The 23,444-nt window shown below is 59.2% G+C and overlaps 1 protein-coding gene across 11 annotated transcripts in view; it reads left to right on the top strand.

Moving 5' to 3' along the window:
- Positions 1-844: 844 nt before the first annotated feature.
- Positions 845-23,444, top strand: part of RGS12 (regulator of G protein signaling 12) — a 76,742-nt gene continuing 54,142 nt past the window's right edge. For all 11 annotated transcript variants that reach the window (XR_006740213.1, XR_006740214.1, XM_036417085.2 and 8 more), the window contains exons 1-3: positions 845-897; positions 11,035-13,003; positions 15,555-15,671. Coding sequence is in view for 9 of the 11 variants with exons in the window: in XM_036417085.2 (XP_036272978.1) it covers positions 11,126-13,003; positions 15,555-15,671 (1,995 nt within the window). In the remaining 2 variants the exon portion in view is untranslated. The remainder of the gene's footprint in view (positions 898-11,034; positions 13,004-15,554; positions 15,672-23,444) is intronic.

Raw genomic sequence — 23,444 nt, forward strand, 5'->3', positions numbered from 1 at the left:
GGGAAGTGGGGGTTGGGGGCAGGCCCACCAGCCATGCTGGGCTCTGCAGGCCTGGCCCCCCACCTCCGGGAGGCGAGTCACTCTCCTCCTTTTTATAAAAAAATATATTTTATTGATTTTTTACAGAGAGAGAGAGGGATAGAGAGTTAGAAACATCGATGAGAGAGAATCATCGGTCAGCTGCCTTTTGCACCCCCCCCACTGGGGATGTGCCCGCAACCAAGGTACATGCCCTTGATCGGAATCGAACCTGGGACCTTTCAGTCCGCAGATTGACGATATGTTTCGGCCACTCTCCTCCTTTAAAAGGATTTCCCGTGAATGCAATCTCCGCGAGCATCAAAGTCCGGAGGCAGTCGGAAGAGGGGGCGCCGAAGGGGACCGGGTGGCCGCCCGGAGGGGTCTGAAGCGGGGGGCGTGGGGCTTCCACGGCTGAGCAGGATCCGCGGTGACGGCTCAGGCAGCGGAAGTCCCGCCCCCTGCCTGGGAGGCCCGCCTCCCATCTCAAGGCCCCGCCCCTATTTCTTCCTACTTGTCCCCGGGATGCCCCGCCCCTAGCGGCCTGGCCGCGCGTCCGGTTTCGCGCCCCGTGCAGGCCCCGCCCCCTGGAGGCTCCGACCCGCCCATAAACTGCGCTCTGCTGCCTCCTGAGACACGCCCACACCGCTGAGGCCACGCCCCATTTCGCCCCGAGGCCACGCCCAAGAACGACGACCACGCCCCGGGAGCACCACCCGCCGACCCTCCAAGGCCCCGCCCACCAGGCCCTGAGCCCGCCCCTTGTCCCGGGCCCCGCCCCCTGCCCCGGGCCCCGGGCCCCGCCCCTTAGCCCAGACGGCGGCGGCTGAGGAGACCGTTGGGCGCGCGGGCGGCGGACGCGGGCGGCGGAGCGAGCGGGTAGGTGGCGGCGGGCGCAGGGCCGCCCCGCCCGCTTTCTTTCTTCTCCTCCGGCGCGAGCGAGCGCCCTCGCCGCCGGCCCCGCCCCGCGCGACGTGGGGTGCCGGGCGCCGGCGGTCCCGCGCTCAGGCCGCCGCCTCCTCGGACTCCCCCGGCCCGGCCCCGGCCGCCGCCTTTTGTTCCCGGCCCGGCGCGGGGCGCTCGCCGGGCCCGTGCGGGGGTCGCTGCGAGGCCGCGGAGCTGCGGGACGGGCGGCCGGGCTGGGGCGGGCGGGGGGCGGGCGGCGTCGGGGCGGACCGGCCCCTGCGCCCCCGCGCCTCCGCCGCCCGCCCGCCGCCCCGTGTCCCCCGCCCCGCGGGTCCTGGTTTCCTGGCCGGACGGACCCAACAGGCGCCGCTTTGTTGGGCGGAGGCGTCTCCTGGGACCCCGACTCAGCAAATTAACTGCGGGGCCCTCCCTCCTCCCCCGCCCTCCAGGCCCCGGGTGCCCAGCGGTGGGGCAGACAGGCCCCGGTGGCCCGGGGTGCGCCTCCGCCTCCCCTCGGTGGTGCGGTTGGCTGGGACTGGGGCCGCCTTGGGGTCCGCAGGGCACCTGTGACCCCAGGGCAGGGCAGGACGGTCTGCAGGGCAGGGCCACGGCTTCCCCAGGAGCGAGGCCCGGCCCGCGGGTGGCCCAGAGGGGCAGTGGGTCCGAGATCAGCCTGGGCGGCAGTGGGGGGCGGGCGACAGCGGGAGAGCCGGCTTTTACTGTGGAAATGCCGCTGTCGGAAGCGTGAAGTGTCTCCCTGCCCCGTGGTTTTGAGGACATGAGGCGCCCACGTAGGACCTTGGCCGGGATGCGCCTCGCACGGTGGGCACATGGAGGAGGCGGCCCCGCCAGGCCCTGAGGGCTGATGATGGGGGACACCTCTGGTGGGGGCTGCGGAGGGTCCCCAAGAGGAGGGCTGTGGAGGGGAGGCGGGGCAGGTGCCAGAGGGTCAGGGTGGCACCGAGCAGCCTGTGGGCAAAGAGGAGGGGCCCAGGGCCCTTGTTGGGGTGACCGTCTGGAGGCAGGGCCCGGGACAGGCAGAGGAGCAGGGGGGGTGGGGTGAGGGCTGAGGGCCCCGCTGAGGCCGGCCGACAGAAGTGGGGCGGCCCCAGGCTCAGAGTGAGGCGGCCGGGCTGCGCAGCCTGCAGACGGGCAGCAGGCTCGCTTGCTTCTGATTTTATTGCCTTTGGACACTGTCTGAGATGGACCAGACCACACTGTCAGGTGCAGCAGCAGAGCAGTTGTGACGCACGCACTGGTGGAAGCACGCAGCCGAGCCAGGTGTTGCCTGTGAACTTGGCATTTCCAGTCTGCGCCCCGCACTTTCTCATTAGCACTTGTAGGACTTTCCCGCAACCACCGCCTCCAGGCTTGGCCACCAACAGTCCCCGGGGTCTCGCTGGCTGAGGCCTCGGGCAGCCTCAGGGGCGCGGGGCGGGAGAGCCTTCCTGCCCCTTTTCCACTCTGGAGGCTGCCTCCCACCCCGTGCCCACCCCCTTGCTTCCCTGGTGGCACCCGCCTTCCTCCCTCCCGTAAGGACCCTTGTCATTCTGTTCTTGGCCCCCGTCTACACCAGGACCACAAGTGAATCACACCTGCCAAGTCCTGTTCCCCTCAAGGTGACACGGTGCCAGGACGTGTCTTTGGGGACCACCCTGGAGCCCTCAGTGCTCCTGACTTGACTGCTGGAAGGACTGCTGAGAGCCATCTCCTGCCCCTGGTCCGCCGGCCGCGGGTGCTAACCCCGGCTGCTGCCGCTGGTGTCCGGAGGGCCTTGTGGGTGCCCTGCCCGGCCCTGCCCGGAGGGAGGAGGGAGCCACCTGGAGAAGGTGCCCAGGGAAGAAGATGGCCTGGCTTCGGGCTCAGGGCTGGGAGAGCGGCTGGTCTTTACTTTGGGAGCTGATGGCCACCCACCACGTCTCCAGTTTTCACCTGGTGCTTCTATATGGCTTCTGTCTGCTGAGATATGCCATCGGTTTATTGTGGCCGTATTTCCCGTTACAGCCTTGGCACGCTTTATTGGCTGCTTTTAGCTCTGATTGGCTAATGTCAGCCCCGGGTTATCTCAGGATCTGTTTCTGTTGACCTTTCTCTTGACTGCGGTCACACTGTGTCTTTGAACATCTGTGCACTAGACATCATGGATGTCCATTCAGTGATTCTTTTCAAGTAAGAGCGCTGTGTTTTGTTCTGGAAGTTACTTGGGACTCGAACTGAAATCTCTGTAATGGCCACTCGGTGCCCTTGCCTGCCAGCCGCCTCCTGCCGCTCCGTGGACTCACCTGCATGGCGGCTCCGGGCTGGCCAGGACCGGGCTTAGTGTATGAACAGATTCCAGGGTTTCCTCTCCCCAGCGCCTCCTTTCTGAGCTCCGGGGATGTCCCCCTCTCTTCCCAGGCACCCCCACGCCCACACTCCATTCCCTGGCTCGGAGCTGGGAGGAGTGCGCCGACACCCAGCTGACCATCTTACCCATTGCAGCGCCCTTTAGGGGACAGCTCCCCCAGGTCCTGCCTGCTCCTCAGGGCTCCCAGTGCTTCACATCCTTGCTCTGTGTCGAACCTGCTTGCAACTTGACTGAGCAGCAGATAGCCTGACAGCACTGATGCCTGTGGTGAGCAGTCTGTTGAGTGGTCGTCTCTTCGGAGAACCAAGTCATGGGGAGTGAGCCCTCCAGCCTGCAAGCTTTCCCTCACCAGCCCGGAGGGTGAGGCGAAGCCCCACTGGTCTCCCTGCGTCCCCGGAGCAGCGCCCACTTCGGGCGGGGTTGATGAGCATGCGCAGGAGCGGTGTACGTTCTTCCTCTGATGGGAGCCACTGGGGGAAGGCCGGCTTCTTTGGCCTCCCGGCGGCGGCCGCTCTGGGCCCACTGCGCGCTCACCAGGCTGGGCTCCGGCTGGGGGCTGAGCAAAGGTGCTGGTTTTTGCCTTTCGGTGCACGTTCTTGACCTCGTCTGGCACCTGGTTTGACCACGGCACACTGCTCCTCCATGCCACAGTTTCTGACCATGAAACAGGTTGATAGCAAGGCTGGTGTGAGGATATGTCAGCCTCAGCCTCCTTGGTGCTAATTCAGCACCAACAGGAATCCCCATTGGGGTGCAGTGGAGAAGGAAACATTAGGCAGTACAAACCGTCAGTTGTGGCCCAGCACCGCTGTGGAGGCAGCATGGCTGTGAGCAGCCTGGACCAGGCCCCTTCCAGCAGGCAGCTCGGCCCCACTCCGCGCCCATCTGCTCCAGTGAAGCCAGGGAAAGGGAAAGTGGGCTCTCAGGGCCTGAGGGAAACTGACTTATAGACAGAAGTCCCTGCTCCGGGTCCCTGATTGGTCTGTCCTCATGCAAATGAGGGATCCAGATCCTCACAGTTTGATTGGTCCACAAGGCACTGTCCTGATTGGTGGGTGAAGAAGCTGTGGGGAATAGTGTGTGCTTCTCGGGTGGGGAAAGCCTCAGTCCTATTGGTTGAAATAGGGTTCCAGGAACTCCTGGCTCAGCCCGCAGGAACACGGTGCAGGAGGCAGTTCAGTGGTGAGGTGGGCAGCTCAGTGCAGCTTTTATTTTTTTAATTTAAGCCCAGGTAAGCCACCAGGACCCCTAATTTACTACCTCTTCTTTCTCAGGGTCCACAGATAATCTGTGTGAAATGGTGGGAACTATGTCTGGCAAGCAGGACATGCTCAGCACCTGTTGGCGATGGTGCGCATTAGGTCATGTCAGGCTGTAGTGTCACTGCTGTGACTCGGTTTGTGCCCAAGAGGCAGCTCAGGTCTTCATGTAGCACATCTGTGTCAACCCCTACTCTGTGCCCGGCTGTGACTCCTCCTGAGTGCAGGCCAGAGGAGCTGGGGCACTTGGGCAGAGTGAGGTGCCTCTCATTTCCTGGAGTCCAGCCCAGAGGATGTTCTGTGGGGTTAAGCGTTTAGCAGCCGGTCAGCTCCTCACTGCCAGGGTCAGGCAGTGGGGTCCCAGGAGGAGGAGGATTCCCTGGGCCTACCCCTGGTTCTTTTCCTGTGGCTGTTGTAACCAAGTGCCACAAAGTGGGTGGCTTAAAGCCCAGACATTTATTCACTCCCCGTTGTGAGGCCAGAAGTCTAGGTGTGGCAGGCTGTGCTGCTCCTGGAGGCGCTGGAGGATCCTTCCTGCCGCCCAGCCCCGGTGGTCCAGCAGCCCTGGGCTCGGGGCCACATCTCTCCCGCCTCTGTCCTGCCTTCACACGGCATCTCCCGGTGTCGCTCTCCCCTCTTCCCAATGCCTCCCTCTTAAAGGCCACTTGTGATCCTTCAGGGCCCACCTGGTTGGCGGGTGAAGAAGCTGAGGGGATACAGCTGTGCGCTTCTCTTAAATGGGGGTAATTCAGGTCATCTCCCCATCTCAGAGCTTCCGATTCCAGCTGCAAAGATCCGTTTTCCAAATAAAGTCACATTTCCCTGTTCTGGGGACCAGGACCTTATGTCTTTGGGTCTGCCAACCAGCCCATTTTCCACCGGCCTAGACCTGGGAGCTGAGGAGCCATGTGGGGTCAGGAGGGGGACAGGGCTTCCCCTGGCCATTCCTCCCTCCTTGCATCTAAAAGTGACCTGCCACCCTAGCCGGTGTGGCTCAGTGGATAGAGCGTCAGCCTGCGGACTGAAGGGTCCCAAGTTCGATTCCAGCCAAGGGCACATGCCCAGGTTGCAGGCTCAATCCCGGTGTGTGTGTGTGTGTATGTATGTATGTGCGTGCGCACACAGGAGGCAGCCAATGTTTCTCATCATTGATGTTTTTATCTCTCACTCTCCTTTCCTCTCTGAAATCAATTAAAAAAAAAATTTAAAAATAGTGTTAAAAGTGGTCTGTCCCCAGCACCCTGTGTCGGACTGGGCTCGCATGTGCACGTGCAGGTTGCCTTGTCTTCCTGCGAGTGACGGAGACACGCGAGCAGAACGATCCCCTGCGGCCCCCATGAACACACACACACACACACACACACACACACACACACGGCAGGCCAGCAGTCGCTGCTTTTCCGTGGGCCGCGTAGGGCGAGCCCACATTTGTACGTGGGGGGAGTCACTGAGGAGGCCTGTCCTTCCTGGTCGCTCGTTTGGGGGTGAGGCCGGGTGATGGCCACACTGTGCAGGTGGACACGGCTTAGCCTACCGCCGTCGGCTCTGCCTGGGAAGTGGTTGGGAGGGGTAGGGGGGTGGGGGGATGTACAGGTGCAAGGAGGAGCCCAGGGCCATCTGGATGCCACCTCGCCTGTCCCTGCACAGACGGGTCAGATACAGCCTGCTGTGCAGCACTGGGACATGCTTCTACTAAACGCCATTCGTCTTGTGTCTGAAATTCACATCTAGGTGGCCTGTATTTGACTCACTAAATCCAGCAACTCTGTTTATTGGCTCACTTTGCCCGGTTTAAAAACCACAAACAAATATTAAGTAGAGATGAAAAGGGAAGGAGAAATTGACACAGTTTAACCTTCAGTATCTCAAGAGTATTGAACAAGAATTTGTTTCTGGAATTAGAAATAGCCCCGCACTCCCCTCGGCTGTAGATCTTGAGAGGATGTTGCTGGGCTGGTCTTGTTTACTTTTCCTGAAGCTCCGGCACCGCCAGGCTGGGGCCAGAGCTCCTGGGCGGAAGCGGCCCACTGGCTGGGGGAGGTCAGCCCCGCTCTGAGCCCCTTGGGCTCAGTCCTGGTTGGGGGGCGGGGGAGCCCGCTGGGGCTCCTGGCCTGCCTGAGCTGATGGTGTCTTCCACACAATCAGGATTCCTCCAGTGCACGCCTGGGCCTCGTGTAGCCCAGCCCCTGGCAGGCGGGGCCCCGCTGCCAGTTCTCCAGCTTCTCATGACTGCCCAGCGCCACTTCCGTTTGAGACCCGGCTTCCCCCCAAGCCTGTCCCTTGTTCTGACGCCTGCTGTGTCCCCACAGCCTGGGTGTGCCCTCCGTGTGTGCCGAGGCCATGGGGCCCACCGCTCTGCCTCAGAGAGCTACGGAGGCTGCACAGGGATGCCCCTGGGCTGGCGATGGACAGCAGGCACCGCCCAGTCGTGGGGCCAGTGCGAGCAGGGCAGGTGGGGCGAGTGAGGATTGGAGGAGTTAGTGGGGCCTCGGGGAAGGTGGGATCCGAGCTGAGCCAAAGGGGCAGCCGAGGAGGAGGGTGTGTGAGTCAGGGCCGTGGGCCTTCCTGTGTGAGCCCCGACCTGTGTGGACATGTCGGCCTGCTGAGCTGACTTGTCCCCAGGGGCAGGCCCAGGAGATCAGGGCCATCTCTGGTCACCTGTTCATAACGTCTACCTGGTGCTGCTGTAGAAACCCCTCGGCAGTCATTGAATGGACACACGAACGAACGAACGAATGAATGAATGAATGAGTGAAGGAGTGGGCAGGAGAATCCTGGGGCTGTGAGGATGGACCTGCCCGAGGTGACATTGAGCTTTGGGTAGGGGCCTGGTGAGGGCGGCCTCGGAAGGCAGGCTGGGGTAAGGCTGGGTCCCTCCAGAAGCATCATGGGTGTGAGCAGGGTGGTGCTGGTTAGGAAGGTGAGCCAGAAGGAGGTGGGGCAGGGGTAGGTAGGCAAGGCGGCACCAGAGAAGAGGCCGAGTGCTGGACCGCTGGCCTGCATGGGAGGCCGGTGACTGGGAGCCCCTACCAGCTCCCCCTGCCCTGGCTCCTGCCCCCTCTGCTGTGCCGCCCTTGCCACTGCATGTGTGCTTCCTGCCTTCTGCCGAGCTGCTTCCCTCCTGAGACCTTTGGTCCCTGCGCACAGGGCGTCCAGGAGGGTGTGAATAAAAAGCTCCTCCGGGTGCTAAGCCACACTAGTAGGGAGCTGTGGGAAGTGACCGGAGCGCCAGCTTCCCGGACGTGGTGCCTTTCTGTCCTCCGAGGCTGAGGCGTCTGCCGTGCTCAGAGCCTGGCTGAGCCCCGCCAGTGTGGACCAGCAGTTTCCTCGCCATGGGGGCATACATTTTACCTCAGCAGAGCTGTGCACACTTGTTCCTCTTCATTCGCAATCCTGTGGCTCTTGCTTGAGGTAAACCACGTTACAGAGGATTAGAATCGATATGTAGAACAGGTGACTTGGACAACGTGGGCTTGAGCTGTGCAGGTCCGCTTACACATGGGCTTTTCAATAAATATATAGGCAGCCCTCCGTTTTCTCAAGTTTCGCATCCTGGGATCAGCCAACCATAGACTGAAAACAGTGTTTTTGATCCATGGTTGGGAGTCCTTGGATGTGAAGGGCTGACTGTGCATAGCTTCACGCGATACTGGTCTGCAGGGATCCTGGAACCCGTTCCCCACAGATACCAGGGATTGGAGTTAAGTTTGGGGGAAGTCAAAACTTACACATGCGCTTCCGGTGCTGCTGACTCCCGCACCGTTCAGGGTCAGTTACCTATTTTCTATTTATATAAAAGCGTAAGCGGCCGGATGGCCGGCCGGTAGCTGTAATGCACACCGACCACCAGGGCACGTGCTCGATGCAGGCGCTGTCCCCTGGTGGTCAGTGACTCCCACAGCTAGCCTCCCGTGGCCAGCCAACCTCCCACAGTACCTCCCACCAGCCAGCCGGCCCTGATCGGCCCCAATTAGGACTGGCTGAGACAGCCCCAATTGCCAGCCAGGCCGAGGGACCCCACTTGTGTATGAATTCATACACCAGGCCTCTAGTGTGTGTGTGTGTGTGTGTGTGTGTGTGTGTGTATAAAAGTCTAAGTGACCGTAAACCAAACAATCAGAACAATCGGAATGACTGGTTGACTAGTTGCTATGATGGGCACTGACCACCAGGGGACAGGTGCTCAACGCAGGAGCTGCCCCCTGGTGGTCAGTGTGCTCCCACAGTCAATCTCTTGTGGCCCCTCTGTCCTTGGGGGGCTGGCTGGCCAGTCTCCCAGGGTCCCTCCCTCTGGCTGGCAAGCCCCCCCAATAGGCCTTGATCGCCAGCTAGGCCAAGGGACCCCACCTGTGCCCCAGGTCTCTAGTATATACATAAAAGTCTAAGCATCCAGATGATCGATGGCCAGCCGGTAGCTATGATGCGCACTGAACTCCAGGGGGCAGGTGCTCAGTGGTTAGTGCCTCCCACAGCCGGAGCGCCGCTCAGCTGACAGATGGGCGCTAGGTGCCGGGCTCACTGCTGGCCAGCGCTGCTGCAGCAGCGGCGTGAACCTCTCCCTCGGACACACCCCCTGCACGCCTGAGCCGTGGCGGCGGCGGCGGGCACAGCGGGCGGGAGCCAGAGGAGCTGGCGGGTAAGGCTGGGCTGTGACAGTGCGGAGGTCCCCCAGCCCCACAGGCCAGGCCGAGGGACAGCCACCGGTGCATGAATCCGTGCACCGGCCTCTAGTATGTCAGTATTTTTGAAACAGTAAAATGGGTCTTTGTAACTTAAAATAGTATAATTCTCTGCTAAGTCTAGATTTTCTTCTCCACGCGTTAAAAAAGGAAAAGTTCTGAGTTAGAGATGCTGCTTGCTGTGAGGCCTTCTGTAGCAGAGACACCAGGAACCAGTGATGAAATATTCAAGCAGCTGCACAGGGATCCTGTTCCCGGCCTGCCTTCTGCCCAGAGGCTTGGGGGCCCCCTCCCTTGGGGGCTGCCTCCTCTTCCTCGCAGCCTGTGTGTGTGGGGAGGGGGATTGTTTAAGGGCAGTGTTTAAAACTTTATGTGGTGCAGATGACACTAGCCTAACTGTTTCTCCAGCTTCAGATTGCTTTTGGAGTTCCATTTCATTTTAACATTATTAACTGTAAACAAACCTCTGTTCAAAGAAATGAAATGTCCTTAGATTTGCCAGTCTAATTTCTTCTCTCCCTTACTGCCTCTCCTCACTCCCAGTTGTTGATCTCTGTGTACTTCCCAGTTCCAAGAGCTGCTTTTCTGTTTGTGAAGTCTTGTTTGGCTGCTTAGCAATGAAATAAGTGGAAAGGCGGGCTGTGCTCCTGGAGACCAGAACCGGGCGCCCGCCACGCGCCCCTGCAGCTTGGCCTTTGGTTTCTTGGGGCTTGAAGTGGTAAAACCTCAAGAATTCACATTAAAACAGACAAGCATGTGAAAACTTGCATAATAACAAACTGCTGAATGGGAGCATTTTGAACAGAGCATACGCTTGTGCTCAGTCTGTTGTGGATTACTCAGCGACTGCATACTGACAATGCTGGTGCTGACCACCCACTTCCCAAACTGCATTCGTGCTCAGGTTGGGGGTAAAGCTACCAAGGACTTGATGGACTCTTTGAGGCCAGATCAGTAATTGTTGCCAGCAGAAACACTGCCAGGAGGCCAGTTCCCACACAGGCATGTATGGTGAAGCGGGAGCGGCGGTGGCGAGGAGCCCGCCGAATGGCCCTGTGTGAGCCCAGCCGGCACCGCAGCAGGTGCCGCCCCGCGCCTTGGCTGCTAGGACCTTCAGCTGCGGGATCGTGACTGCGTAGGCAGCTAGGGTTTCTGTTCCTCCGGAGCACATGCTTTGGACCGCCTGTTAGTGCTGAACCCCGGTGCTGTTTTCGGAGGTTTTCTGGGTGTTAGGGTGGCCTCTGTGGGGTGGACTGAGGTGTTTGAGACGGATGTTTTTCCCACTCGGTACTGCGTTTGCATGCATTAATGCGGGGGGGTGGGGGGAGACACGGACTATGAGACATCAGCATATGCCTTCGGGGGAACCTTCCTAGCAGTCACGCACCAAGTGAGACCCCGAGTCTGTAGCCAGTGCCGCGTTTCAGTCCGACTCTGCCCTGGGTTCAAATGCCCCTCAGACGCCTATGCCTGCAAGGGAGCCCCTGGCGGTGGCGGGGCTTCGGGCCACACTGGGAGAGTGAGGGTCTCCAGGTCCCTTCTCTTCTGTCCGGATCGGGGAGTGGACAGTGCCAGGAAGGGGGTGCTGCAGAGTCCCGAGGGAGCCTCGCAGGAGGGGTCAGGGTTGAGGGGACCTTCCTGGAGACATTTCCCACTTTGGAAGGACATTCCTAGCCTCAGATTTACTGCCTCTCCTCCACCGACATTGAGGGTAACTGGAGACTCCTGGTGCTGGGTTTGCTATGAGATACCTCTCCAGCCCAGGTAACGCCAGGAAGCAGTGGAGCCTGGGCTCCTTAATGACAGCTGTTGTTTTCCTCCTCAGGGCAGCCTTTCTGGAAAAGGATGGCGGCTGCAAGCGTGCTCTGAGTGTGGCCCCCGGGGAGCTATGCTCCTGTCCCGGGAGGCGCGCTGAGATGTACAGAGCAGGGGACACGGTGGAGCGCCCGCCACCGGGGACGGCACCCCCCCGCCTGAGGAGTGTGGAGGTCGCCCGAGGGAGAGCAGGCTACGGGTTCACCCTCTCCGGCCAGGCGCCCTGTGTGCTCAGCTGTGTCATGAGAGGGAGCCCTGCCGACTTTGTGGGCCTCCGCGCCGGAGACCAGATCCTCGCCATCAATGACATCAACGTGAGGAAGGCGTCCCATGAGGACGTGGTTAAGCTCATCGGGAAGTGCTCCGGGGTCCTGCACATGGTGGTGGGCGAAGGCCTCAGTCACCTGGAGTCCTGCTCCAGCGACGAGGAGGTGGGCTTCTATGACGGGAGGGGCTGGCGGAAGCCCAGACTGGACTCCAAGGCGCTAGGCATCAACAGGGCCGAGAGAGTCGTCGAGGACATGCAGTCGGGTGGGATTTTCAGCATGATCTTCGAGAGCCCCCGTCTGCACGCCAGCAGCTCCGAGCCCTCCAAGCTGAAGCAGAGGTCTCTCTCGGAGTCGGCGGCCGCGCCACTTGACCTTGGGCAGGAAGGTGTAGGCGAGCCGCAGCCCGGCCTGCTCTCCAAGGAGATCTCCCACGCTGTCAATGACGACTCGGCGTTCAGTCTTGGCCTGGAGAATCAGGAAGAGTTCGGATTAGACGCAAGTATTTTAAACGTCGCCATGGTCGTCGGCTATCTGGGGTCCATCGAACTGCCTTCCACGAGCTGCAGCCTGGAGGCCGACAGCTTCCAGGCGATCCGCGGCTGCCTGCGGCGGCTGCGGGCCGAGCAGAAGATCCACTCCCTGGTGACCATGAAGGTCATGCACGACGGCGTGCAGCTGTGCACCGACAAGGCCGCCGTGCTGGCCGAGTACCCCGCCGAGAAGCTGGCCTTCAGCGCCGTGTGCCCGGACGACCGGCGCTTCTTCGGGCTGGTGACCATGCAGAGCAGCGACGACGGCAGCCTGGTGCGGGAGGGCGAGGGCGTCCTGCGGACCTCCTGCCACGTGTTCATGGTGGACCCGGACCTGTTCAGCCACAAGGTCCACCAAGGCATCGCCCGGCGGTTCGGGTTCGAGTGCACAGCCGACCCTGACACCAACGGCTGCCTGGAGTTCCCGGCGTCCTCCCTGCCGGTCCTCCAGTTCATCTCGGTGCTATACCGGGACATGGGCGAGCTGATCGAGGGGGTGCGCGCCCGGGCCTTCGCGGACGGGGACGCCGACGCCCACCAGAACACCAGCACCAGCAGCAACAGCGACAGCGGCATTGGGAATTTCAACCAGGAGGAGAGGAGCAGCCGGGTGCTCGTGGTCGACCTGGGCGCCAGCTCCAGCAGACATGGCCCCAGCAGCAGCACCTGGGAGGGGGCGGCCGGGAAGGGATCCCAGCCTTGGGGCACCCCCTGGAACGGGGCCTTTAACCACGACCCCGAGGCAGGGCCCCCATTTGAAGCCGCTCCACAGGCTGACAGGGGCTGGGACTTCAGTAAGCATTTGGGGCCCGCCTCTCACGTGGAGGCCCCCCCGGCCCCCTTGCGGAGCTCGGTCCCTCCTTCCAAGAGAGGCGCTGGGGGCCCTGGCGGTGGGTTTGGCCAGCGGTGGCTTCCGGTTCACGTCCTGCAGGAGTGGCAGTGCGGACATGCCAGTGACCAGGAGTCTTACACGGACTCCACTGATGGGTGGTCCAGCATCAACTGTGGCACACTGCCCCCTCCCATGAACAAGATTCCAGCTGACCGCTACCGGCTGGAGGGCAGCCTGGCGCAGCCCCTGCTGAGCACCCAGAAGAGGGACTGGTCCAGGAAGGCATTTGGGATGCAGAACATTTTTGGTCCCCATCGAAACGCTAGGAAGACCAAGGAAGACAAAAAGGTGAGCCTGTGAGTTGGGTGAGTGAACGTGAACTGGACTGGCCGAGTCAGTGACTGGTGCAATGACAGCACCCCCGCTGCCCAGGCTCCCGCTGCTTCCGCTCGTGGGGACCTCTGTCGGCTGCACAGGTGCCTGCGAGGATCGTGTGCTGAGGCTCCTCCTGCCCGGAGCTGCCCTCAAGTGCTGTCATCCCAGTAGCCCTGCTCTGGCGGGACAGGCGGGGGTGGAGGGATGGTGACTTCTCACAGCCCAGCTGAGGGTCTCCCCTCCTTCCTACCTTTTCCTACTGCTGGCGCCTGCGGGGCCCTGTCCCTGCGCCTCTTGGGAGTCCATGGGGTTTCTGGCTGAGTCTTCATCCTAGTGGCTGAGGCAGCACACCCTTTTGTTGTTGTTAACCCTCCCCTGGGGCATTTTTCCCATTGATTTATTATTATTTTATTGAGGGAGGGAGGGAGGGAGCAGGGGAGAGAGAGAGAGAAACATCCACGTGACAGAGACATCCTTGAGAGAGGGCGGTGTTGCCGCACTGTCCCCGGTGAACGGGGCGCTTGAGAGGAGTCGTGTGGCCGTGCTGGGAGGTAAGCCTGGAGTTCCCGCCTCTGGGCCAGGCCTCCTTTGGGACCTGGGAGCTCCTCAGGCTGTGCCTTCCTTTTCACGGCCAGTCCGTGGCCAGTGAGCGCCTCCTCCTGCAGTTCCCTGGCAATGACAGGTGGCACACGGCCGTCTGCACCGTGTTTATTGGTCCCTCTGTAATCCCTTGGAACTCATTGGTTGCTTTGTACTTTGCTAAATGGGTTCCCCTGCGTTATTAGCTCAGCCGCCTCAGCTGGAGTGCAGAAGCTTCCAGAGTGGCGAGGAGGGTCCCTGTGTCCCTCCTGGCCTGGCCTGAGCTGGCTGAGGTGTGTCAGGATAAGTCGGCGACAGGCCGGAAAGGGGAGAAGGACGTGCTGTCAGTGAGCAGAGGGCGAGGCCTTGGGAACTGAAAGGAGCCAGGTGCCAGAGCCTGCGTGCCGCCTGGCTGAGTCCTGTCACTGCTCCGAGGCGGCGGGGGCGGGGCTCAGCGCCTCCCTTGCCCAGTGGGACTGTAACAGGTAGGGTCCGGCCAGGAGACGGAGAAGGCAGCAGGACTGGCACCGGAACCGAGAGGTAGGGGCAGCACTAAGGAGTGGCACCGTGAGGTCTGGCCTCGGAAGCCTTGCCGAGTCCCAGTGGCACAGGCTCAGCTCTCGGGCAGGCCAGGAGGGCTGCATTCAACACACTTTCCTAGCACAGGGCTCAGCAAACTCCTCAGTCAGCAGAGCCAAAGATCAACAGCACAACGATTGAAAGGTCTTTTGAGAGCCACTAAAGCGTTTAAACTTCTTCTAATGCCACTTCTTCAAAATAGACTGGCCCAGGCCGAGGTATTTTGTGGAAGAGCCACACTCAAGGACCAAAGAGCCATGGTTTGCCGACCACTGTTCTAGCACAATGACAGGAAATTTTAAAATAGATTGTAAACGTTTCTGGAGAACAGGAGAACAGGCCCGGCTTTGATCCTGACCCTGTGCAAACAATGCCCAGGGCGACATTACATCACTGCCCCATCCCAAGGAAGGGAGGACACAGGAGCAGCCTCTGCTGAGAGCCTGATCGCTGGGTAACACTCCAGCGCTGGGAGAGGGCGCTCCAAGGTCTGAGCTGCCCGGGGCTGGAGCATTGGGCACAGGTTCCTCTGACAGTGCGTGCTGACTGCCCTGGGGTGGGGGGGGGGGCCTCACGGTATGGGGGCAGCTGCCACCAAGGCTGCTCCAGGCTCCAGGGGAGCAGTGACAGGACTCCCTCCGGACGGCCTCTCTCAGGGAGACATTCCCAGCCTCCTCGGGGTCTGGCCCAGTCCAGATGGCTCCCCCCCTGCCCAGGCCTGGCTTTCCCTCTGCACTCCCCTGCCTGCCCTCCCTGAGGGCACTTAGGGCTCGAGTCCACAGGAAATCAGATATTTTCAGCTGCCATGCTTTTATTTGAAAGATGTGGTGACTTATTTGCTGGAACCACGACCACATTCAGAGAAGTGTCTAGCATAATAACAGTGAATTAATTGTAGTAATTTCCCGGAGAAAGAACAAGATGTTTCACTGGCTGGTTATTTCCAGCACCTGAGTCGGTTTGGGCTTCAGACACCAGCTGAATGTGGGATTCTTTAGTTTCCGACGCTCATGAAATCCAGCCATAGGTCAGCCTTGTGAACCCAGCCTCGGTTAATCACCATTGTTCTCTCACTGCACGTTCCCGCGGGCTGTTTATCTGCTCTGCGGATAGATCCCTGTGCCTGGCGGTGAGGGGGGTCGTTCCTGGAGGGGGCGGGGGCAGAGCAAGCCCCTGGAGGCCTGCGCAGCCTTGGCTTTGGCTCTGCTTTTATTGAGGTGGTGTCCACAGGTCATGCCATTTCCTCGGTGGGGGGCCGGGGCCACAGTCTGGTTTTCTGGACCCTCTCCTCTGCAAGGTGGTGCCTCAGGCCAGGCTAGCACCTCTCCCCTGGCGGTAACTCAGTTTACCTTTTCTTTGTGTTTAGGGCTCAAAATTTGGGCGGGGCCTCGGTCTCGCTCAGACTTCTCAGCGCGCCTCTGCGCGGAGATCGTTCGGAAGATCCAAGAGATTCAGTGTCACCCGCTCCCTTGATGACCTCGAGGTAAGCCTTTCAGTTCCCTTCTATCCTCTAGGCCACATGTGTCAAACACAAGGCCCGCGGGCCAAATCCGTCCCGCCAGGCCTAGCAATGTGGCCCGCACCGCGCTGTCATCACTGCACTCCGCTGCGTTTCCATCACAATGACAGTTTATGACTGTTCAGTAAACCATTCGGCCTGCGATTTAGGCTGGATTTTAGATTTTGGCCCCTTCTCAGATTGAGTTCGACACCCCTACTCTAGGCTGTTAGAAGCTCACTGACACCCTGACTCCTTTGTGTTCCACCCGGATCCTGCTCCGCCCCCTCTGGGTCACTCCTTCTCCTCACACGGCGGTCACTGTGCTGCCCCAGCGTGGCCCCAGGCCCAGAGCGTGTCAGTGCTGTAGTCCGTGCGCCTGTGAGGAGGGAGGGGCCCAGCGGTACCCTTAAAGGTGCAATGCTGAGGCACAGATACAGAGACTGCCTTTTGGTGTGGTTTTTCTTTTTATCCATTTTTCTTAAAAATTGAATCGGCTTTACTATTAGAGCAGCTTTAGGTTTGCTCCCTCTCACTTCTTCTCTAAAAAATATATAATTTGCTCCCTCTCACTTCTTCTCTAAAAATATATATAATTCAGTATCCATTCATGGTTAGAAAACTCCCACAAAAGTTAAAATAGGAATTAAAGGGAATTCCCTTAATCTGATAAAGGCATCAAATCCCCTAGAACAGGTATCACACTCAAGCTTTCCCTTTGAGATTGGGAAAGGCGACATTGCTGGTGCCATTTCTGTCTTGATTTTCATTGCACGTCCTTGTCACTGTGCCGTGAAAGTAAAATAGTAGAAGCTAAAGGCTTGGAAAGAAAAATGTAATGTTATTCTCACAAAATACTATTGTAACAAAATCTATAAGAAGCTATAGGTTATTAAAATCAATAAGTGAGTTTAGCAAGGTTGCTGGATCTATGGTCAACATACAAAGATTAATTTTAGATCTAATTAGAAAATTACCTACAGATTCAGTGCACTTTTTAAATATATTATTGATTTTAGAGAGGAAGGGAGAGGGAGAGAGAGAGAAACTTTAATGATGAGAATAACTGATTGGCTGCCTCCTGTGCACCCCCTACTGGGGATCGAGCACACAACCCAGGCATGTGCTCTTGACCAGAATTGAACCAAGGACCCTTCAGTCCACAGGCCAACGCTCTAGCCACTTAGCCAAACTGGCTAGGGCTAGCCAAGGTATTCTTAAAGTAAAATAAGATAGGAGAACTTCCTTTATCAGCTATCAAAACGATGAAGTGTAAGAGCAATTTAAGACTGTAAATGTTGGCTCAGGATAGACAGACAGACATCAGTAGAAGATAGCACTTGGGCTGTGTGTCCAGGGCAGGGTGAGTTTGTGTGTTTTTTAGTGGTGCTGGGAAAAGTGGAGAAAAAACAAAGGAAGAAATAAACTGAATTCCCACGTCATACAGACAGGATGGGGCCCAGCTGTGCAGGTCTGACTGCAGAGCAAGGGTCACTGAGGGTCACAGACAGCTCCATGGAGGTGGGGGCAGACACAGAGCGCTGACCATCAAGGCTGGGAGCCCCCTGGGACTCCAGGAAGCTTGGAGACTGCAGCATCCAAACGCCCATATTGAAGGCCCCTTTGTGCTGAGAGCACCTCCGGAGCAGAGTGGGCCGGACGCCTGACAGGCATTCGGTGGAAGATGATATCCCAATAGCAAAGCCACACCTGAAGGTTTCCAACCACATCAGTCACCGGGGAGGCAAGTTACAGCCACAGGGAGGCTTGTCCACTAGAGCGGCCCAGTGACAGAGGCAGATGTGTGTGTGGACATGAAGCAGCCGCACTCTGATAAGCCCCTGGGGGCGTGCTTGACGCATCGGCCGTGCTTGAAGGTACAGTGCCCTGTGACTCGGCAGTTCCGCTGCACCCAGAATGCCCCTCCCGAGTACCAGGCGACATGCACAAGGCCTCACGGCGTGGTCGACTCTGAGCCAGAGCAGCCTAATGCCCAGCCGCAGGGAGCAGCACAGGGGTGCTCCGGCTGCCTGGACCACGTCCAGAGAGAGGGCAGACACACAGTGCGTGCGTAGGACTCCAGTCAAAGAAGCTAAAACAGGCCAGACTAAGCCATGGCTTTTGGTTGTGTGTTCAGCGTAGGACTATTAAGAACTAGAGCCTGGCCAGTGTGGCTCAGTGGTTGAGCATCGACCTATGAACCAGGAGGTCGTGGTTCAATTCCCTGTTAGGGCACATGCCTGGGTTGCAGGTTCAAACCCTGGTAGGGGCATGCAGGAGGCAGCTGATGAATGATTCGCTCTCATCACTGATTTTTCCCTCTCCCTTCCTCTCTGAAAAAACAAAACAAAAACAAATAATATATATATATTTATCCTATATAATAAAAACCTAATATGCTAAGTGTCCAGTCATCTGGCCATCCATTCAGCCAATCAAAGAGTAATATGCGAATGATATGCCAAGGCCATTCAACTGCTCACTGTGACGTGCACTGACCACCAGGGGACAAATGCTCTGACTGGTAGGTTAGCTTGTTGCTGAGGTCTGGCCGATGAGGACTGAGCAAGACAGGCTGGACATGCCCTGGAGCCCTCCCGTGGTCCCTCCCCAGCTGGCCAACCTTCCGCATCCCTCCCCAGCCCCGATCATGTACGGGTGGGTCCCTCGGCCTGGCCTGCGCCCTCTCACAATCTGGGACTCCTTGTGGGGGTCAGAGAGCCCATTTTGCCTGATCCCACAGGCCAGGCCAAGGGATCCACTGGCGCACGAATTCATGCCCTGGGCCTCTACTACGTCACTATGCTTTCATTATTACCTGGGTGATGCTACGCAGGCTTCACTTTGGGATAAATCACAGAAGCGTGTATTTCCCATTTGTGCTCTTTTCTGAATTTGCTGTGAAAATGATCGGCATGGGGTGTGTCTCTCCCAGGCCTGCTCAGATGCTGGAGTTGTTCGGCAGCAATGGCTGCTAGGGTCAGGGTTTTACAGATAGGGCTGAGAGAGGAAGATAGAACCCAGGAGCTGAGGCGTGTGGAGGGAGTGTGAAGGAGAGGACAGGAGCTAGTGACAGATTGTGGGGGAGGGGCTCTTGAGACAGAAGGTGGAGGGGGAATGAGCCCTTTGCTATGGAATGGCAGAGGGGACGTCTGGGAGAGGACCTGGTACCTGCCCCGCAGGGCTTGCAGGGACCGTGGGCCGAGTGGGGGACGGGCGCAGAGTGAGGACACAGCATGCAGGAGCCAGGCCCACACCTGCTGGGAGGCTGGCACTCCCAGACTCCTCTTGGTCTCATTGTGACTCAGTGTCCCATTCTGTCCGCTGGCACCTTGGGTGGACAGGAACCTGGTGTCCGCGTGTCCGCCACACGTGGTTCAAAGGCTGTAACTATGTAGGGAGCGCTGAGCCCTGGGAGCTCCCTATTCCCACTGTCGCCCTCAGACACCACTCTGCCGCTCCCAGGGTCTTCGTGGCCAAAGACATCCATGTAACGTGGTGAGGACCGCAGTGTCCCCACTCCTTGAGGGCAGATCCCCTTCCCAGGGCCCCATGCAAGGGGGGGGGCCACCAGGCCGTGCCCTGATGGGCCACACGAGGCCAATGGCCCTGCCTGCGTCCATGACCTGCCCCGTCACTGGACACACTGACCGCTGGGCCTCAGGAACTATCACTGTTTCTGCTTTACTGAGCGGGAAACTGAGGCAAGGTGCCAGTGCCAGGAAATGAGAGATTGTCCGAGCCCGCGGAGCCCTTCCCCCGGCAGGCAGGCTGAGAGCCTCGCTCCTGCACCGGCTCCCCAGCTGCTCTCCCAGGACACCGAGCCCCAGCAGCCTGGTCTGCGCGGCTGCCCCCAGGAGCTGTGGCTCGTCCCGCCCCAGGGCATGCTCTCCAGGTGAGAGCCACAGCCGACAGGGGTCAAAGGGAGACATCAGGCGGGCGACTCGGTGACTTCATCGGGGGGGGGGAGGAGGGGGGGCACAGGGGGGGGGGAGCAAGGCCGGGTGTGGGGAGAGATGGGGCACCCTGCATGCCCTGGCCTGGTGACTGCTCTGGGAGGGACTGTCCACGCCAAGCCCTCGATGCTGAGAGGGGCCAGGTCTTGGGACGGGGCACAGCCAGTGTGTCAGGGATAGAAGGGGTGGGACGGCTGAGTCCGCGGAGCCTGCAGGAGCCCAGTGAGAGCGCCGCTGCCCTGAGTTCCGGCCTGCTCTGGGCACCGCTCCGGGAGGGCCAGGCGTCCGTTTGGAAGGCCCCTCGGGCAGCATGGAGGCAGCCGGGGCTGAGACTCTCCATGGGGCCGTGCAGGCCACTGGGGCCAGACAGCCACCTCCCAAGCGAAGCTCTCGTTTCCAAGGACAAGGCAGGGGGGCGGGGCATGCCTTGGACTAGAGCACATGTGTCAAACACAAGGCCCGAGGGCCAAATCCGTCCCGCCAGGCCTTGCAACGTGGCCCGCACCGCGCTGTCATCACTGCACTCCGCTGCGTTTCCATCACAATGACAGTTTATGACTGTTCAGTAAACCATTCGGCCCGCGATTTAGGCTGGATTTTAGATTTTGGCCCCTTCTCTGATTGAGTTCGACACCCCTAGACTAGAGAGTGGGGGGAGCTGGCTGGGCAGAGTCTGGCGAGTACAGTGTTGTTGGCACGTGAATACAGCGTTGTTGGCACATCAGGCAGAGCTGAGTGGTAGTGTATGGCCTGCAAAGCTGGGGGCGTCCTGTGAGGCCAGTGGCCAGCTTGCTCCCAGCCCTGCTCTAGGCTGTTCTCTAGGCTGGGGGGGAGGTCCTCCATCCCCTCCCCATTGCCCGAGTCTCCTCCGTTTTCCTGACCACCGCGGACAAGTGCCAGGCCCCTGTCCTGCTGCCCTGGACTCCCTGGCTGGCTAGCTGTGGCCTGGTCCCAGCCCAGCTCACTGGAGCACCCCATCCCTATCACAGCTCCTCCTGCCGCTCACAGCGCCCCAGCCCCTCCATCTGGGCCCTCTCTCTGCATCACCATCTAGAGCAAGCATGCCAAACTCATGGCCTCAGGCCACATGCACTCACAACGATAATTTTTGCAGCCCACCAGTATGACAGTATGTAAGAAACGTTTTCATAAACATCTCATAATTTAATTTTTACAGTATCCTGCTATACGTAATTATTAATTATGAACTGCAACGTTCTTTAATGTCTGTTATCATCGAGTTGCATTCATTTCCCTTACACCTTATGCACAGGCGCACCATTTCTCTCCACTAGCGCCAGCAGTGAGTATTTTAGCAGCTGATTGCCACCTCGTTAGTCTTGGACTGACTTATTTGGTGTGTGCAACAGGAAATATTTCACTTTCGGACAGCAAGAAAAATATGTTTATTTGGGTGATGCTTGTTAATTCGTGCATTTGTTCAGTGTCTAGTAAGTTAATGTTCAAGAAAAATGTTAATTTTTATTAAAATGTTCTATTTTATGTTAATGATGACTCTTTGAATTCATCATGTCTCTATGGAAATGAACTTGCGTTTCTATGAAAATTGAAGCTTTTGGTTTTTTGCGGCCGCCTGGTTTATTGAGCCCGCGTTGGCCTTTGTGTTTGACATGCTTGGTCTGAGTATTTGCTGGAGGAACCCCCCCATTTCTGGTGTTGATGACAGAAACTGGCCATGCGTCTTGGACAGCAGGGGGCGCCCGTGTCCAGACTTCTCCACCTGGAGAGGGGAGAGGGCTGGCGGCTCTGAGGCTGCCCGCTCAGTGGCCAGACTCTGTGTGTGTGTTTGCACGCCAGGTGCTTGCTGTCAGGCTGGCCTCGCCGGGCAGGCAGACCTGCAGAGCCGGGGACTCAGGCTGCCATTGCCTTCTTTGGTCGCTTGCCTTCTTCAGCCTCTTGGCCTGTTTGCTACATTCCTCCCGGCGCTGCTCACCTCCGACGCACTGCAGCCCGGAGCTCACGTGATCCAGGGTGCACTGTACAGGCACTTCACAATGAGCTTTAAAAAACCCTTCTTAAGCTTGCTGTTTTTATCTCTCGGAGACATTAACTCCCAAGTTTTTGCTTGTTTTGGTCCTTCATGTACTCATCTAACCTTTAGGTTGTTTACATAGAAAATGATCGTAATTCTCTTTAAAACCCTATTCACTTGGGACGCATTCTAGGACAGCGGTCGCCAACCTGTGGTCTGTGAGGTCCGGAAGGTTGGCAACCGCTGTTCTAGGATGTCCTGGTGAGTGGTCCTCAAACACCCGCTACGTGCATTTCTGCTCAAGGGCCAGCAGGGAACAAACGCTAGCAGCCCTGTCCTCATTGGGCTGGCCCTGGCCATCACCAGCACTGAGCAGGTGGGTGTGCCGGGAGTGCCCCCAGCGGGTGGGCACTGGACAGGGCACCGCCGAGCTGAGGGCGCGAGCAGTGGGCACTGGGAAGGAAGGGCAGCTAGAATTACAGGCCGTGTGGTCCACACCAGGGCCGGAACTGGGTCAGGAGACAGCTGAAGGTCAGACACCTTACCTGAGGCCAGGGATGTGGTGGTGCCACCGCCGCCTCCTTCTCCTCCCTTACCTCCTTCTTGTCCTCCTCCTCGTCCTCTTCCTCTACCTCCTCCTCCTTCTCCTCCTTTTTCTCTACCTCCTCCTCCTCCTTTTCTACCTCCTCCTCCTCCTCCATCTCTTCTTTCTCTACCTCTTCCCTCTCCTCCTTCTATTCCTCCTCCTCCCTCCTCCTCCATTACCACCACCACCACCTCCTCCTCCTCTTTCTACTCACCCAGTCCTTTCCGCCCCCCCCCCCCCAGCATGTGCTGGGCCCAGGCTGGGCAGTTTCTGCGCTCCGCGGCGGCGGTCAGGTGATGATGAGGCTCGGACCCCCCTGCTCCTCTCTTTCTTACCTTTTCTGTGCCGAGTGCAGGTCTCTTGAGCAAAGCTGTCTAAGGGAGCTTGAGCCAAGGCTGCTTCTGTCTGTAATGTCCACTCCCAGGCAGGTGCATGTTTCTGTGACAGACAGAGCTGTGTCGTGAGTGCCCACTGGGAGCTCGGGGCCCTCCGGGGAAGAGCAAAGGCAGGCGGGCTCAGTGCCCTCCAGCAGGTGTCCACACGGGCGCTGTGTTTGGCACACCCCCCCCCAAGACACTCCCTGAGGTCTGCCCTCTGCCCTTCCAGGAGCCCAGCCAGCGAGGCCCTGACGTCCGTGCCGTCACATGGACGGTTTGGAGCCCTTGGGGTGAGCCTCAGGACCCTCCCAGGGCGTCCCAGGGCCACAGGTTCCTCCTTTCCTCACCAGCACCTGTTGTGCTGCCCCCCTGTCGGGTGTGGGGTGTGGGGAGGCAGGCCCGGCAGGTCCTGGGAGCGGCCCCGGGAAGGGGTGAGGGGGCGCGGAGCCGCGGCTGCCCCGCACCGCACACGTGGGGAGGCTAATAATAGAGCTGTCATTAGGCGGGGACGCGGAGCCGCTCTGCGTTCTCTCAGCTTCTCGGCAGCTGCTGGGCGGCCGGGAGATCGCCCCGGTCGGCTGCACGTTATCCTCCTGATTTGGGGGAGGAAATACTTTACAAGTGACCTCACAGCGTGATTTACGTAAACGGCTTTCTTCGCTGCACGAGACAGTCCAGTCCGAGTCCCTGGCCGGCCACAGCTTCCTGCAGTGTCCTGTTGCCACGGGTTACGAGGCGAGCGGAATGGAACTTCATCTGTGGCGTCTTTAAACTTTCCTGCGCGCACAGGCGTGCCGCGGGTGCAGGTCGCTCTCCCGCTGCCTGCCTGCCTGCCGAGGTGCGGGC

Source organism: Pipistrellus kuhlii, unplaced genomic scaffold (assembly GCF_014108245.1).
Source record: "Pipistrellus kuhlii isolate mPipKuh1 unplaced genomic scaffold, mPipKuh1.p scaffold_m20_p_58, whole genome shotgun sequence".
NCBI lineage: Eukaryota > Metazoa > Chordata > Mammalia > Chiroptera > Vespertilionidae > Pipistrellus > Pipistrellus kuhlii.